The sequence below is a fragment of the Myxocyprinus asiaticus genome, chromosome 18 (genome assembly GCF_019703515.2).
Source record: "Myxocyprinus asiaticus isolate MX2 ecotype Aquarium Trade chromosome 18, UBuf_Myxa_2, whole genome shotgun sequence".
In the NCBI taxonomy this organism is placed as follows: Eukaryota; Metazoa; Chordata; class Actinopteri; order Cypriniformes; family Catostomidae; genus Myxocyprinus; species Myxocyprinus asiaticus.
In genome coordinates, this window is record NC_059361.1 from 29,947,662 (window position 1) to 29,964,181 (window position 16,520).

A 16,520-nucleotide genomic window follows, 5' to 3' on the forward strand; every position below is an offset into this window, starting at 1 on the left:
ACATCAGAGATTATTCAGCAGAGACGAGCCACTTCTATTAAAATGAATGTGAGAAATTGGAATGCCCAATGGATGTAGAAAGGAAGTCTCGCCTTAAAGGTAAAAGAGCCAGTTAACTTTTAGATCAGACATCGCCTGTCAATCAACTCGAGAACGTGCATGCGCATTAGTTATACAAGCCAGGATTAAAAAAGATTTTTTTTTAGCGTAATCTGAGTTAAAGAAGCACAATTTATGATTCTAGTGTTGTCAGAATTTACTGCTAATTTGAAATATGTTCTTTTATCGTAATCTTGACCAACAGTTTTTGAGATTTCGATCTTTCCCTATTCAAATAGATAGAGGCTGATCTTTCATGACTGGAAATAGCTTCCCGAGAGCGTTCCAAAGATGGCCGACAGTGTACTTTCTTGCTAGAAAGACTTTTCAACAATTCCTTTAAGCAACACAACCTGATTTAAACATGATAATAACCCTAATGATTTGTTTGGGGTCCCAAAGCTTTTTTAATGTCACAAAAAAGGTCAAGTTCACATTGAATTGTCAGGTTGATACTTTTGAATGTGGCTAATCGTATGTTTACTGATTATAAACAAAATTTCGACTTGATAACATGCTATCATTTTGTGATTAGCATAGGCTACACACTGCTGAGGGTTAAAGCAACAATGACAGTCAAATAAGTTTCGATCAGCTCAGATACTTATTTTTCGAAATTACTATTACTTTTACTTACTTCTCTGGGGCCTGAAAACATAAAGACAGTCAAGTCGATTTCAAAAGAACACGTGGGTTACAAATATATATATATATATATATATATATATATATATATATATATATATATATATATATATATATATATATATATATATAAATCTGCCTCAGGTACCAGAAGTAGACGCGTTCCTCTCCTTAATAAACTACGTTACCCAGAGAGCATTGTCTCTATGGGGCGGAAACTACAGATTCACTTCATGTAAGCAGCTGACTGCTCCTCTAACTTTAATCATTTCATTTGTTTTCGAGGCTAGCATCCAAACTGAAGTCTAGGTGGTTTTTTTTCGTGTTCTTTAAACCTATCTAGCATAAAACATGCAACGTTACAGTCGTGACAAAGACTGATCGGAGAACCAGCCCAAAATAACTTAGCCTTCGTCGGTTTTGCTAAGTTTTTAAAGGATATTGGCTTATGTTAGCATAGCATCAGCTAACAGCTGCATGTGAGTGTGCGCAGTTAGCCTGTAGCCGACCTACCTTCAAGAATCATACCTCTCTTGCAACTGACAGTCCGAACTGGTCCGGTGGGTTAAACTGGTGGGAAGAGTGGAAAAGCTATCTACCAAATCAAATGTAAGAGTGGTGTTTTATATATATATATATATATATATATTGTGGAGTGGCGGCTGAGATTGCAGCTAGTCCCGCAGACTGCGGCTGGTGTCAGAATTGTCAGTTAAAAATTCTGCGACCGTTAGGATTTTAATTTAGAATGTGCACGAAATTGCACTGATTAAGGTTTTTTCCGAATGTTGACTGTTTACAAAAGTTGTTTTGAAAATTAAATGCGGCAAGATGTCTAAATTGAGTTTGATATGCTAGCCAGGTGGTCTGATGACAGCAGGGCGCCACCTTTAATGTCTGACTTCTGTAGGATTAGATCTGTTGTGATGTCAGTGCAAAACTGCTTTATAGTGTGACTTCAAAGAGTTAAGTTTAAGACTAACAGACTAACCTTTAAGCAAACCTGATATGCTGGAATCACAGTAGTTATGAAAAGTATACGTGGTCTAGTCGCATAAGTCAAGATGGCAGGCAGATAATCGAGCCTGTTCTTATGATAACTCACTTCACACAGCCATACCTAACTAAAGAAGTCTGAAAAGTTTTAACCCTTGTGCGACCTTCGGGACATTTTTGTCTTTTTCATTTTTGGTTTTTCGATCATTTTGGCTGTGTTAATGTCAACGACATAAATTTAGCCAAAGGTGTGTATTTTGGGGGGAATTTTGGTATTTCATCCTCCGTTCCTAAAATACATCTATAATACACTGTGTACACAAAATAGTTACACTCAGGACCTTCAGGACAAAAATGTTCCCATTGAAACCCAGTTTTGATCCCAGTGCCATTAAAGCATAATATCATGAATTCTATGATATTATGCTTTCATTCAGGAGTCCTGGCTTCAAAATTTTAATTAATATGTTCCACCAAATGGTACCATTTAAATTATTATTTTTTTGTTTGTTTGTTTGTTTTTTTCATGTTTAGCCTATGGAGCAAATACATGCTTTTTTCCTATTTTCTGTTTGCTGTATTATAGAGCACTGCAGGCCAATTGAATAAATGATGCAGCTAAAATTGTGTGGGTGTGTTGGTATGGATGTCAGAGTGTGTTTTGTATGTGTGTATTGAGAAATGTGTGTGTGTAAAAAGCAACAGTGGCATTATGTAAACAAACTGGCATTTAAAGGATTAAAATCTTGAAAATAAATGAATATTTGGTAGTTATGATTAGGACTGATGTTGGTTAAAAAATATAAGTCAGTGAAAGTATAAAATAATATTAATATATAATATTTTATGGCAGTTTTTTGATGTGGACATTTTTGTCCTCTTAGGTCCTAGTGTGAGGTTTTTTTTTTTTTTTTATCTGACACTGCACAAAAAATAATAATGCATCAAAATCAATGTTGTTACTAATCATTGACGTATCCCAGACTGTGATAATCCAAAAAAAGAAATTCCCCTTAGCATTTAGTATATGGAAAATAATTCATTTTTTGTTTTCATAAAAACAACTGTGACATTATATAAACAAACTGGCATTTAAAGGGTTAAAATCCTGAAAATGAATGAATATTTGGTAGTTATGATCAGGACTGATGTTGGTTAAAAAAATTAATTCATTGAAAGTGGAAAATAATATTAATATATCATATTATTATGGCATTTATTTGACGTGGACATTTTTGTCCTTGAAGGACCTCTGAGTATCTTTTTTTTTTATGAACGCACAATGGTTAAATCCTTTAATCAGACATTGTCTGGGTTGGGTTCAGTTAGGGCTGCCCCCTAAAACATTAGTCATGAGAAGAGTCTTGGTCGACCAAGTTTTGATTGGTCGGTTGGTTACAGAAAAAAAAAAAAAACTCCATAGGAAACCGAGGAACACCGGTATTAACGCTGGTTGGACGCTAGGTGGTACTATGGGGTAATTTTTGTCAGGCAGAGTTAGGGTGAAGCCTACACACAGTAGCAGTTCTAGCTTGTATGGCGCCCTGGGCGAAACCCGCTTCAACACGCCCCCAAAGTTGTGCCCGTGGGGGTGCCTCGTGCCACCCCCGCAAGATGCCGCCCTGGGCAACTGCCCATGTCACCTATGCCTAAATCCGTCACTGTCTACACAATAAAGCAAGACACCTTGATTTTAAACTTTGAACTTTATTTTAACTAAAAATTCAAATTAAACTGGAAAAAAAAAATAAGTGCAATTAAAATGTGTGTAGTTCAACTTCTTGAAAGATGACTTTACAACAGTTGTGAAGGGCAACATCTCTCTGGCAAAGAATCTACTTCATCTGTCCATTCTCTGCCGGTCGGGTATTTCATTATCCGGGAAAATACATCATATGTGTGTGAATAAATTACTAAACTGGACTAAAGCACTGAACTGGTAAGCAAAAGGTTGTTGGTTCAATCCCCACAGCCACCACCATTGTGTCCTTGAGCAAGGCGCTTAACTCCAGGTTGCTCCAGGGGGATTGTCCCTGTAATCAGGGCACTGTAAGTCGCTTTGGATAAAAATGTCTGCCAAACGCATAAATGTAAATATCGCAATATCCAATTACATCGGCAACCCCCGGGCTGAGGGATCAGTGAATATTCTTGCTTTAGTGATTTTGCATTGAAAATTAAATGTATTTATTTAAAAAATGAAAAACTTAAATCAAATACATTTCTACATAAAAATTGCACTCCAAACGAAACAGCAATTAAAATAACGAAGTGATCAAAAAAATTATATATATATATATATATATATATATATTAGTAACCACCTTTCCATTTACAAGTACAAGGCAAGTATCTGTCTAAACATGCAGGTGGAAAATTACTTACACAAATGAAAACAAAAACAATTATAAATGTAAAAATAATAATTATAATGATGATAATAATCACTGAAATATAAATCATGGTTCGAGGTGAACGTGTTTTTGTATTATTTTATGTTTTAATCACAGATGTATAGGCTGCAGAGTTGCGTTCACAATGAACTTCTCTGTGGAAATAAAGTGAACTGAACTCAAAACACCTCCTGAGCTGAGATCTCTGAGGTCATTTGCAGCACTCATAGACGATACTGTTCTTGCAAAAAAATTCAGAAGACAGAAACAAAGAAAGAGTGAGAACCTTTTACATGTGCGTGTTCCACGAGAATGCACACCTCCATACAAACAGCATGTCATACATGCGCATAGACGGCTTTTCTGTCATCTGCTCTTAATAAAATAATAAAGTGTTTCTTCAAGCGCGTGTCTGTGTGTCTACAGGCAAATTATTTGTAATATTAATTTGATAATAATAATAGACTAATAATAATTTAATACATTAATGGGAAAACGAGCCAAATATCATCTTGACATCAAAGGCATCAGCTATTGACGATCACTCTGACCATCGTCGATCCCCGAGATCATCGTCTTATCGGCACAACCCTAATGTGCATTTCTCTCTATAAATTAACAAAATGTTCAGACAGTCTCCTTGCTGGTTTTTCTGACACATTATCAGAATTACCGCTTTTGCCGGTGTCGCTGCAATTCGCTTTGTGCGTGCACTTGTAAAATATATATTTTAAAGGCTCATTATTACGGTTTAGTATTTCTTTGTAATGTAGAACAGTGTTAGCAATGTTACTTATAACATTCTTTCTCAGCCCTGGAACTCAAACCACCCCCAACATATATATATTTAAGTAATTAAATTAATATCATAAATGTGCAACAACTAGTCAACTAATGGCTTAAACTAACGACCACTAGTCGACTAGGAAAATCTTTGGTCGGGGGCAGCCCTAGGTTCAGTGTTGAGTAAAGCAAGTCAGCTATTTCACATAGGGCTTTAAACAGTTTTTCATAGGGCCGTTCAACTCTGTTCCTGTTGAATGCTCACAGTCATTTTGTGGGTTGTTTGTGCATCTGACTCCTATATGATCTTTTCTCCAGGTAGAGAGGCAAGTCGTCAGTTTATTGAACAGCAGACAATGGAACAAGACAACAACTTGGAGGTAAGAATTTGGCAGGAGTGAACCCAGGATATCTGCTTTGTGCCATTGTAACGGGAGCCAGCTGGTACATGATAGCTGTGCGGTATGTGTAAACCTCACTCCACTGGCCTTAAGAGGCGCACTAGCGACTAACGCTAGAGGCTATAGCCTTTAGTCTCCTCGTTAGTGCGCCCACCTCCCATGCCGGAGACGCCGGTTCGAATCCTGTTCAGAGCAAGTCAAACAGGACCAGTTACAGTGGTGCCGTGACCGGATTGGAGTGAGGTTTAGGGGGGTGAGTGTAACGGGAGCCAGCTGGTACGTGATAGCTGTGCGGTATGTGTAAACCTCACTCCCCTGTCCTTGAGGCGCACTAGCGACTGACACTAGAGGCTGTAGCCTTTCCTCCTCGTTTGTGCGCCCGCCTCCCATGCTGGAGACACCGGTTCGAATCCTGTATGGAGCGGGTTGAGCAGGACCGGTTACACCATGTGGGTGGTTTGCTTTCACTTATTTGGGAGGGAAGGTGGGAAAATTTAGATTTTTTTATTATTTAAAAAAATAATTTATTATTTTATCTGTTATTATGCAAGCTGTTTAGTAACTAATAATGAGGATTTGATTAAAGCCCTGGACATATACTTAGAAATCAAAGGAGCTTATTTACTTTAGAAGTGGAAGAAATGCCTAAAATGGCTACAGAACGGATGATTTTATGCATTGCATACACTATATTGTCTCATTGCTGCCTTCTTGTGGGTAGTGGGATAATGTTTGAGATTTTTTGTTTATTTAGGTGGGCTTTTCTCACGGTGAAGAAATATTCACAGTGTTCACAGGGAATTTGTTTTTGCAAAGCTTCACATCTGCTTAAGTTGTCATTCACTCAACTTCTGCTTCCTAGAAATGAATGCTGAGCTTATTTACACCTGTTTTGTAAATTGTCAGTATGTGTGCATATAAATTTTATAATATGTATGTCATTTTTGTTTGAAGGATGACTCTGTTGGCCCACCAGAAGATGATGCACAACCTTCATTTCCTCTCGGACTCTGTGAGTAATTGCCTAATTAAATTTAACAATGTAGTCTTTATCTGAACCCCAGTTTCTTTTCAAATTGATTTTGTGAGTGGTGGTGCTATGTAGACTACGACAGTGCCTTAAATGAGTCTTGATTTGCAGGGAAGGAGACGTTCACATATGCGTACTGTATAATGTTTACACACCCCTTGTGCAGTGCAAAGTGACCCACCTTAGTTAAGTTCAGCTAAGTTAGGGGTAAAATAATTGCATTACTACAATCAAAGCAAGTAACTGTAAAAAAAGAAATCACTATAAATTCAGCAACTGTCTCTTATGGTGGCTTTTTCCAAATGTTACACCACCACAAAAGTCCAAACCATATATTTTCAAAACTTATGTTTTCGTATATTTCCTTCTTCCCCAGGCAGATCACATTACAGATTATTTCATCGCTGTTTCATTTACTTGTAATGCCTACTTTTGAATACAAGCTCATATGGAGAAAAGGATATTTACATAGTTTTGTTTAGGACAAATTTTTCATTTTCATTTCTGTTTCCCAGTGCTAAAATAGGCTCACTAAACATATTTTCAGGTAGCTACTCATCTATCATGGTTGGACAGCAATGTTACAAAAGCACCATTCACACTCCACATTCTGATGCAATGATATTGGATATCTGAAATGTTTTTGTTCTTTTAGCGGACTCTGAGGCAGTGGAAGTATTGTGGCAGGTTCGTGCGCAACGACGGCAGGCGGAGCCTGATCTGCCGGACACTGTGACGTGTCTCACCACACCTGAGGGCAGCATAGTCTACCTGGTTGGCACCGCCCACTTCAGCGATAGCAGCAAGATGGATGTTGCCACTGTAAGAATTATCTTTATCAAATACTGCTCTTTTTGTGTTGTAATGACCAAAGTTTGATGTAAAACACAATATAAGGACTATCCAATAGAACCACTGTGTGATCAGTTAGATGTTTGCTATTTTAATTTGACACTATTTGCCTCAGACGATCCGAGCAGTCCAGCCAGATGTGGTGGTGGTGGAGCTGTGTCAATACAGAGTGTCAATGCTCAAGATGGATGAGAAAACGCTGCTAAAGGAGGCTAAAGACATTAACCTAGAAAAGGTCCAGCAGGCCATTAAACAGGTCAGCCATGAAAGAGAAGACAGTGCTGACATTGTCAAGCACATTCCTCTGTAACTCATTTGCATTCATTTATCTCTGATTTTATCAGTGTAACCTAATCTCTACTGTCTCTATTTTCTTGTTTCTTCTACATTTTCATTTCTTGTGTCAGAATGGAGTGATGTCTGGCCTCATGCAGATACTGCTGCTCAAGGTCTCGGCTCACATTACAGAACAGCTGGGCATGGCCCCCGGAGGAGAGTTTAGAGAAGCCTTTAAAGAGGTCAGCATGCATACACATGCTCTGACTACTTCAAACACTCATTTCTGGTCCTCATGTTCCTGACATGTTCTATAACTTGTGTACTCATTTCTGACTTTAGCAGATGTCACCAATTATCAAAGCACAATAAATGCAAGCGGTCACAAAACCTTAAATATGAAATGTGTGGACATTACAATACATGTCACAGCAAAGAGTGCTCTACACAAATTAACAATATGGATTTCTTGTTTTTTTTTTTTTTTTTAACCTAACTCAGGCAGGAAAAGTGCCCTTCTGTAAATTTCACCTTGGGGATCGGCCCATCCCAGTAACATTTAAACGTGCAATTGCTGCTTTGAGTCTGTGGCAGAAGGCTCGACTGGCCTGGGGCCTGTGCTTCCTATCTGACCCCATCAGGTAGGTACTAACCCGATATCTACAAACACCACTTACAGACAAGTATGTACAGCAGTCACATTCCTGGAGCTTTTTTCACAAAGTCTCTTAGAATCTATAACAGCTTCAACTGTCATGGCAAACATGTTGACAAAAATTCACTTTGGCATTACATCTACTGTAGATCTACTTTCATCCCTCCAAAAAATAAAAAAATCTGCATAAAGAAAAAGAGGCATCTATTACTAATTAAGCCTATGCTATAAGAGTTTTGGATTGTGACATTATTTTTATGACTGAAAAAATTCTAATTACAATTATACATCCAGACTTTTTATTTTTGAGTTTTGTTATTCCCAAAACTTAAGTACAGTATATACAGTATAAATATAATATTTTAACAAATTTGATTATTTTATCATTGAAAATACTACCACAATGTATTAAATACTTTACAAAATGGTATAAGACATAATTTTTTCACATTACTGTAATAAAGCGTTACAATACGTTTTTTGTTTTGTTTGTTTGTTTGTTTGTTTTTTTGCTTTACATTTATGATAATTGGGGTAATTTATCATTTGATTACTTGGTGAAATACCCCTGTCCTAGACAGGGTTCATGAGATTCAGCTGTAAAGTGAATCTGTTTGTGGTGTGTATCTTTGTGCTTTTATCAGTAAAGAGGATGTAGAGAAGTGTAAACAAAAGGATCTTCTAGAGCAGACCATGTCAGAGATGATTGGCGAGTTTCCAGCCCTCCACCGCACTATTGTTGCTGAACGAGACATCTACCTCACACATACACTTAGACAGGCAGCACGCTTCGTGGAGGCACCTACTAGTGCTGAGAGTGAGTACTGCAGTCTTGTTTTTCAATAAGTTTCACAATCTTATCCAATGCCCTGATAATAAATGAAAGTGATGCTAATTTGAATTGAAGAACTTCTTAAATTCAACAATTAATTATTAATGGTTCAAAAAAAAAAAAAAAAAAAAAAAAAAACTGGGTCTGAAAGTACTGAGTCATGGTATTTGTTGTTGTATGAAATAGAGCCCAACCGATATGGGATTTTTGAGACCGATACCAATTTTAGAGAGGGAAAGTTCACCGATTACCGATACGGTGGCCGATATATTAAACTTTTGAGCTGGAATGAAAACAGACCTTTTCTATGTGGATTGTGTACCGATTATGCACCGATGTGACTTTGTAAAGGTACTCAGAAGGCTGCTTTCTTAAATATTTTTTATCAAAGAATATTTGACATTATTATTATACATTGTCAACAAATTCTAGAAATGAACACAGAAAATAAAGAATAAATAAAAATACAATAAATAGCTAAATAAACATCAGTACTGTATGTTTAGTATAAGTCAATTGCTGACCATTTAAATAAAGAATAAATAAAATAAATAGCTAAATAAACATCAGTATTACTGTTTAGTATCAGTCAAATGCTGATCATTAAAATAAAGAATAAAAATAAAATAAATAGCTAAATAAACATCAGTACTGTTTAGTATCAGTCAAATGCTGACCATTTAAACAAAGAATAAATAAACATAAAATAAATAGCTAAATAAACATCAGTATTACTGTTTAGTATCAGTCAAATGCTGACTATATTAATACTGCCGAGTCAAGATAAACAGATAAGGAGCGGTGTTGCACCGTATTCTGCTATACAAGTTCAGGGGAAACTTTTCATATTAGTAATATTGAAAAGGGAAAATGATGAGGTCATTGTTTAATAAGTTTCCAGTATGTATTTCACAAACTAGTTAACTTACAGACACCGCTCAGCTCCGCCCCATCTGCAGAGCCACTGTCAGCACAGAGTCAGCTCTGTAAACAATGGAGTCGGAGCGCGCTCTGCTGGACAAACTACGTAATGACACCAATTCTAATGCATTGTTTTCTGCATTATATGTTCTGAAAAAAAGTTTTCATATCGGCGCATATCGGTAAAATATACGCCGATACGATATATCGGTGAAAGGCTAATATCGGCTGATAATATCGGTCGGGCACTAGTATGAAACCGTGTTCATATTTCCTCTCTTTCTCAGAAGTGCCTGCTGTAGTGGTTGGAGTGGTTGGGATGGGTCATGTCCCTGGCATTGAGAGGAACTGGGACAAGGAGCTCAATATTCACGAGATCATGAGGTGTGTATCTGCAGTCACAGTTATAAAGTGCATTGCAAAGCATGTCCATGAACTTTGTTTTAAATCAACATCAAGATTTAGATTTTATGAAATGTACAAAAAAAAGTACAGTGTGTATCTGTATCTAGTGATGTTACGTACGCAGCACAATTTCCAATGAAGCCCCATATCGAGCGTATATTGTTTTCAGAGAATCACGTGATCGGCAAAAAACGAAGCCTCACTTTCTATCCAGTCACATGCATGCTTCTTTTTGCATTTTGGAATGTTCTAATCCAGACCTCTACTTTACAAAGTCTAAGTTCAAATTACATTATGATTTATCCTGTCATACAAGTAGAATAAAAATTACAAAATATTTAGAGAACCAGATACTTGCCTCATACAATTCTGTTAGTCATATTTATGTACAATATTATTATTATTATCCAGGGCCTTAAAACAGTTCAAGGAACTAATACAAAACCCAAAATTGAACAGAATTTTATCAGAACATAACCGAAAACCAGAACAAAGAGATTTTCAATTTTTCTGGAGTGAAAAGGTTATTTTTAAATGCTGGTAACCGGTTATTTTTACAGGTTAATTTTGTTCAGATAATTTTTTCATGAAACTAAAGACCAAACGGTTTATCACAGTAAAGTTTTGGATACTTGTTGCCCGAAAAATTTAACATTTGTTTTGAACCTGAAGGAAATAGCTGCATCACACATTTCTTTGCCTAATTGTCTGTTGTGGATGTCACATTCTCTGAATGAAGACCTGTAGAACTATGTATAAATACTACATATACATGCACGGCTTATCCAGATACAAGGAAAACATTATTAGAGGTAAAAAGTACATTTCTCAGTTGTTTCCAAGTCTTCACTGATTTATTGTTAGATGCATTAATACATATTTGATGCTCCCAGGTTTTGACTCAGAAGCAGATCTGTAAGCTAAATTATACTTCACTGTTAATTAACTGCTTGTTATGATTTCTATGCTGATAAATCCACCACACAGGAAACAAATATATTGCTTATTTTCAGTTATTTTGATGAGGCAGGTGTCTTATTTTGGGCTTGTTTTTCCAGACCGTGTTGCACACTGCAACTGGTATTTCACCCACCCCTTAGTGCAAAGTACTATCATTTTAAAAAGAATGTTATTGACAATTCTTTTATTTTGTTCTAACCAGTAACCTTTTGGAAAGGAGGCTGCAGAACTTCTGAACCGGAACGAAAAAATACAGTTTTTGCTCAGAATGAACCAAATGAAAAACATTGCGTTTTTAGTCCCTGTTATTATCACATTAAATTATATTGACTTTATTACATGAGTTATATTTTCAGAAGGTGAAAATCAACACACTTAGCACTGTAATGCTTTTATTTTTGCATGCTGGAGTAAAACTACACCTGGGCCTTAAGATGAAGACCCAGATATACTTCGTTTTTCCGCGTTCCAGATCGGATCGGACCAGGCTGTCCGCGTTGCCTTCCAAACTATACTTTTCTTTCTTTCTTTCTTTCTTTCTTTATTTATTTATCCCCCTTTTTCTCCCCAATTTGGAATGCCCAATTCCCAATTCACTCTAAGTCCTCATGGTGGCGAAGTGACTCGATTCAATCCGGATGGTGGAGGACGAATCTCAGTTGCCTCCGTGTCTGAGACAGTCAACCCACGCATCTTATCATGTGGCTTGTTGAGCGTGTTACCGCAGAGACAGAGTGCGTGTGGAGGCTTCACACCATCCACCGCGGCATACCCGCACAACTCACCACGCGCCCCACCGAGTGTGAACCACATTATGGCGACCACGAGGAGGTTACCCCATGTGACTCTACCCTCCCTAGCAACCGGGCCAATTTGGTTGCTTAGGAGACCTGGCTGGAGTCACTCAGCACGCCCTGGGATTCGAACTCGCAAACTCCAGGGGTGGTAGTCAGCGTCTTTACTCACTGAGCTACCCAGGCCCCCTAAAGTATACTTTTCTGACCTTGAGCGAATACGAATGCGTTCGACACATGCATTCTACTATGGTTTGTGACAATCTTTTAGTACAGTCAATGGCTAGCGCATGCGCCGACAATGCGCACAGACGAGGACCGCGTCTGTGGGTCAAGAAAATCTGGGTAACGCACAGTCAGGCCGCGCGGCTGTGCTGATGACGAAATTTGCAACATGCGCACTCTGCGCGGAACGATCAGCAATGCGGACAACTAAAGCATACCTTAACGGAGCTGCATACCCGGATTTATGGCTGCTTTAAATTTAAACAACCCCCAGATGGCCCTGTTTTGACACTCCCGAGGCTTTGAATCTTTTCCCGTAACAATCAGTGAAAAACTTCAGAGCTTCACGAGGCTTCACTTCCCAGTTCCTAGTGTGTACCATTTCTTTTAAGTTTTTCACCATTTATAATAATCTTTTTGCCTTCAAGTTAATTTTAAATGGACCTGCAGTGTGACAGTCAATATGAGGTCTTAAAAGCAGCATGTATAAAAATAATAAAAGAATTGGCAAAATGCTTTTTAAAATAGTTGAAGATGGAGTATAGCGTGTTACATTGCAGGAAATGTCAACTAGCCATGTACTGGTGATGTCTAATTGTACCAGATTAGTCATGACAAAAATCTTTGTGTTTCTTTTCTCTTAGTGTGGCTCCTCCATCTCTGTTTGGTCGGGTATTACGCAATGTGTTCAAGGGAGCCATGTGGGGGCTTTTTGGTTATGCCTGTTTCCGTGCCAGCAAGGGGGTGGGCAGGGCGTTACACTCCCTACCCACTGTCCAATCATTGTTTGAAAATATACGAACACCTGCCGTTTGACCCTACTCTAATTGGCACAGACTTTTCAACAGTGAGATCTGGATGTCACACTGAACACCAATAGCCTTAACTACAGGATGGAAGTGGGGGATAAAGGGAAGATTAGAGGCAGACGTAGTCTCCATCCCATGTGAAGTGAACTGCATTTTATGGGTGGAAGCCTATGATTAGCTCTCTGTCATCTTCTCAACCCTCTGTCCATCTGCTCTGTGTACCTGTGGATGCAGAGTTTACTGCCAAAGAAATTGGACCATGCTTTCTTTCCCCTTTTCACTTTTTCTCATTCTTAAAGTTTGACTCTCTAGGTAATTAGTTGTAGCAGGACACCCTCTCTGTGACATGTTATTACCTAACTTAAACTAAATAAATTTTGTTCTGCTGTGATTATTCGATGGTTGGCTCCAGCTATTGGTTGATAGTGTATTTTTCAGTGGGTGGAGTTAGGCAGTCCAGTATTACTATGCCCTCTAAGTTAACATTTTAATATACTACATACTCTGGGCTAAAACCTGTAGTTCATTAAGAATGAATAGTAAAGCCACCCCTTTTAGTCAAGTGATTTAAGTGAATGGAACAGCATCCAACCCAATGTTTTAAACCTGCACTGCGCTGGAAGCGCCATAAGACCATTTACAAAGAACAGTATGAACCAGAATTTCATTGAAAGTATGACTTGATAAATATACGTTATGCCCATTGAAAAAATTCACTCATTGAATTTGTTTTGCAAAGAAATAGAAAATAGCTCAAAATCAGTGAAACAGACAGACAGTTTAAGAACCATCAATCAAGTCACACATAGTTACATTCACTGAATGTGTGATTGTACGGTCTATGGGAAAGTGTGGTTGCTTGGTTTTTGTAGTTTCCTGATAAGCCCAACATAAACTTTGACCATGGTAGGGATCAAGTGCCTCCAATCACATGACCTGGAAAGGGCTAAAAGTAATAAATACTGGTCAGACTGATGTTCTCTTTGTCCATATAGTCATAATAAATGTGTACTATTAAATCTGGAGTCCTCTGTTTTATGTATGTCACCTCTCCGCTTCATAATTGGTAAAAGAACCAATCTTGCTAATAGCTGGACTGTACTGTCTAAGAACCAGTGAAACAAGTATTTTTACAAGTATTTAGACAAGTTACATTGTTGTTTATGTGATGTTTTGTTGTGAAAGGAGGTTGTTGAATGATTCACTTTTTAAACAAAAACGCAAAAGCAAATAATTCTGGTTAATTCCAATTTAAATGCTTCTTAATAATGGCTTTTTTCACTCCTGAGTTCATGGAAGTACAATTCAAATTCACAAAATTGGTCAAATAAAAAAGTTAAAGGTCATTCCTAATATTAGTACATTTTGTAATATTTGATAATACTTTAAAGTCAAAATCCAGCTATGAATTGTAACCTTATCTCAGTTATTAATCATTATCTGAAGCTGTTAGTCCTAAATTACAAATGAAACCATCAAATACGACTTGATAAGAATGTAAATTTTACATGCCATTAGTAAGAAAAGCCATCACTAGCATGGACCAATTCTGGAATTATGCTTTATATACGTAGGGGGAATGTGGAGGGTATTTATGCTGTTTGTTTGCTTAAAGCCTTAAACTGATGTTACTGCTGCCTTTACCTGTTCTTCACATTTTGATTTTGTTTTTCCATATGTCGCTTATTGTGTCTGTTAGGATGACTGAAAATAAATTTCAGAGGTGTCAACTTGGTCACATGGACATTCTAAGCACAATACTAATGTTTGTGTGACTATAAAAGTGTTGGGGGAATGAGTCATGCCAAAAAGCTGCCTTTTGTTCTTTTTAATTTTTACATTGCCCTTAATGGAAACCAACCCTGACAAAAATCGAGAGTTTTTGGCAAATTTACCACTTAATATTTTCACATGCAAATTTTCTTTGTGGCAAACTTGCAACAAAATTGTCCATAGTTGCCAAACGTTTGCTACAGGTTCACCACTACAAACATTGCGAATCACAAGCTCATTTGCATGTGAAAATAATGTGTAAAATTTGTGGCTAGTTTGCCAGAACTCTAGATTGTTTTAAAGGGAATCGGTTTTGAACCATGAAGAGGCTCAGATTAAGTTTCAACAGTTTTAAATTTTGCATATTAACCATGTGTGTTTATGCAAGGAATGAGAAAAAAGGTCTAATGTATCGGCATGAATTTTAAATGTAGATGGCTTATTGTCATATACTCCCAGTTTAAACAATCTGTACACAATATTGTGGTGGTTTGAAATGTATAATAGCATTCTGAGGTATTTGTCAGTGGCCCTTGTGCATAATAATGTCGAGTACTGATATCAGTAGAGCAACTGCCCCCTGCATTTAACTTTTTATTGGATTGATTAGATTTTGACCTAATGTTTTAAAAAAGTACTAAATGACCCCATTGTTCCCCTAAGGTTGGTCTCAAAATGCTGCTGTCTTCCTGTAAACTAAAAAAACTTTGCATTTCTACTTTAGTCTTCCTGTGAACTTTATGCAGTACTACTCTTGATATCATAGATCCAATGCATATGGTGAGAAAGGGCATGGGCAAGATATACTTGATACACCATTATTGTAAATCCTTTAACTTTTCTGCTACAAATAAAATTGTTTCTAACCATTGTTAACTGTATGGAAAGGGGAATAAAATGATCATACATCCTATCTTACAGTTGTCTGTTTGTCATTGTCAGCATACAAATGCTCATTCTACTAATCAATAGCCCATTGTAATATGAATGTTCCATAAAAAAATTATATATATAAACTCAGCAAAAAAGAAACATCCTCTCACTTTCAACTGCTTTTATTTTCAGCAAACTTAACGTGTAAATATTTGTATGAACATAAAAAGATTCAACAACTAAGACATATACATAAACTGAACAAGTTTCACAGACATGTGACTAACAGAAATGGAATAATGTGTCCCTGAACAAAGGGGGGGTCAAAATCAAAAGTAACAGTCAGTATCTGGTGTGGCCACCAGCTGCATCTCCTACTCATGGACTGCACCAGATTTGCCGGTTCTTGCTGTGAGATGTTACCCCACTCTTCCACCAAAGCACTTGCAAGTTCCTGGACATTTCTGGGGGGAATGGCCCTAGCCCTCACTGTCCGATCCAACAGGTCCCAGATGTGCTCAATGGGATTGAGATCCGGGCTCTTCACTGGCCATGGCAGAACACTAACATTCCTGTCTTGCAGGAAATCACGCACAGAACGAGCAGTATGGCTGGTGGCATTGTCATGCTGGCAGGGTTGTGGAGTAACAAAATACATGTAATGGGATTATATATTTAAAATACAAAAAATAAGTAACTGTATTCCACTACATTTACAATTTAAATCATTGGTAATTAGAATACAGTTACATTCAAAAAGTATTTTGATTACTGAAGAGATTACTTTGCATTTTATTG

General features: G+C 37.3%; 1 protein-coding gene across 1 annotated transcript; it reads left to right on the forward strand.

Moving 5' to 3' along the window:
* Positions 1-973: 973 nt before the first annotated feature.
* LOC127455913 (traB domain-containing protein-like) lies at positions 974-15,762 on the forward strand. Its single transcript, XM_051724093.1, has 10 exons — positions 974-1,353; positions 5,235-5,296; positions 6,272-6,329; positions 7,003-7,169; positions 7,315-7,455; positions 7,607-7,717; positions 7,977-8,116; positions 8,775-8,947; positions 10,171-10,267; positions 12,912-15,762. Exons 2-10 carry the CDS (start codon positions 5,273-5,275, stop codon positions 13,081-13,083), a joined length of 1,083 nt encoding a protein of 360 aa, XP_051580053.1. The 5' UTR covers positions 974-1,353; positions 5,235-5,272; the 3' UTR covers positions 13,084-15,762.
* The last annotated feature ends 758 nt before the right edge of the window (positions 15,763-16,520 follow it).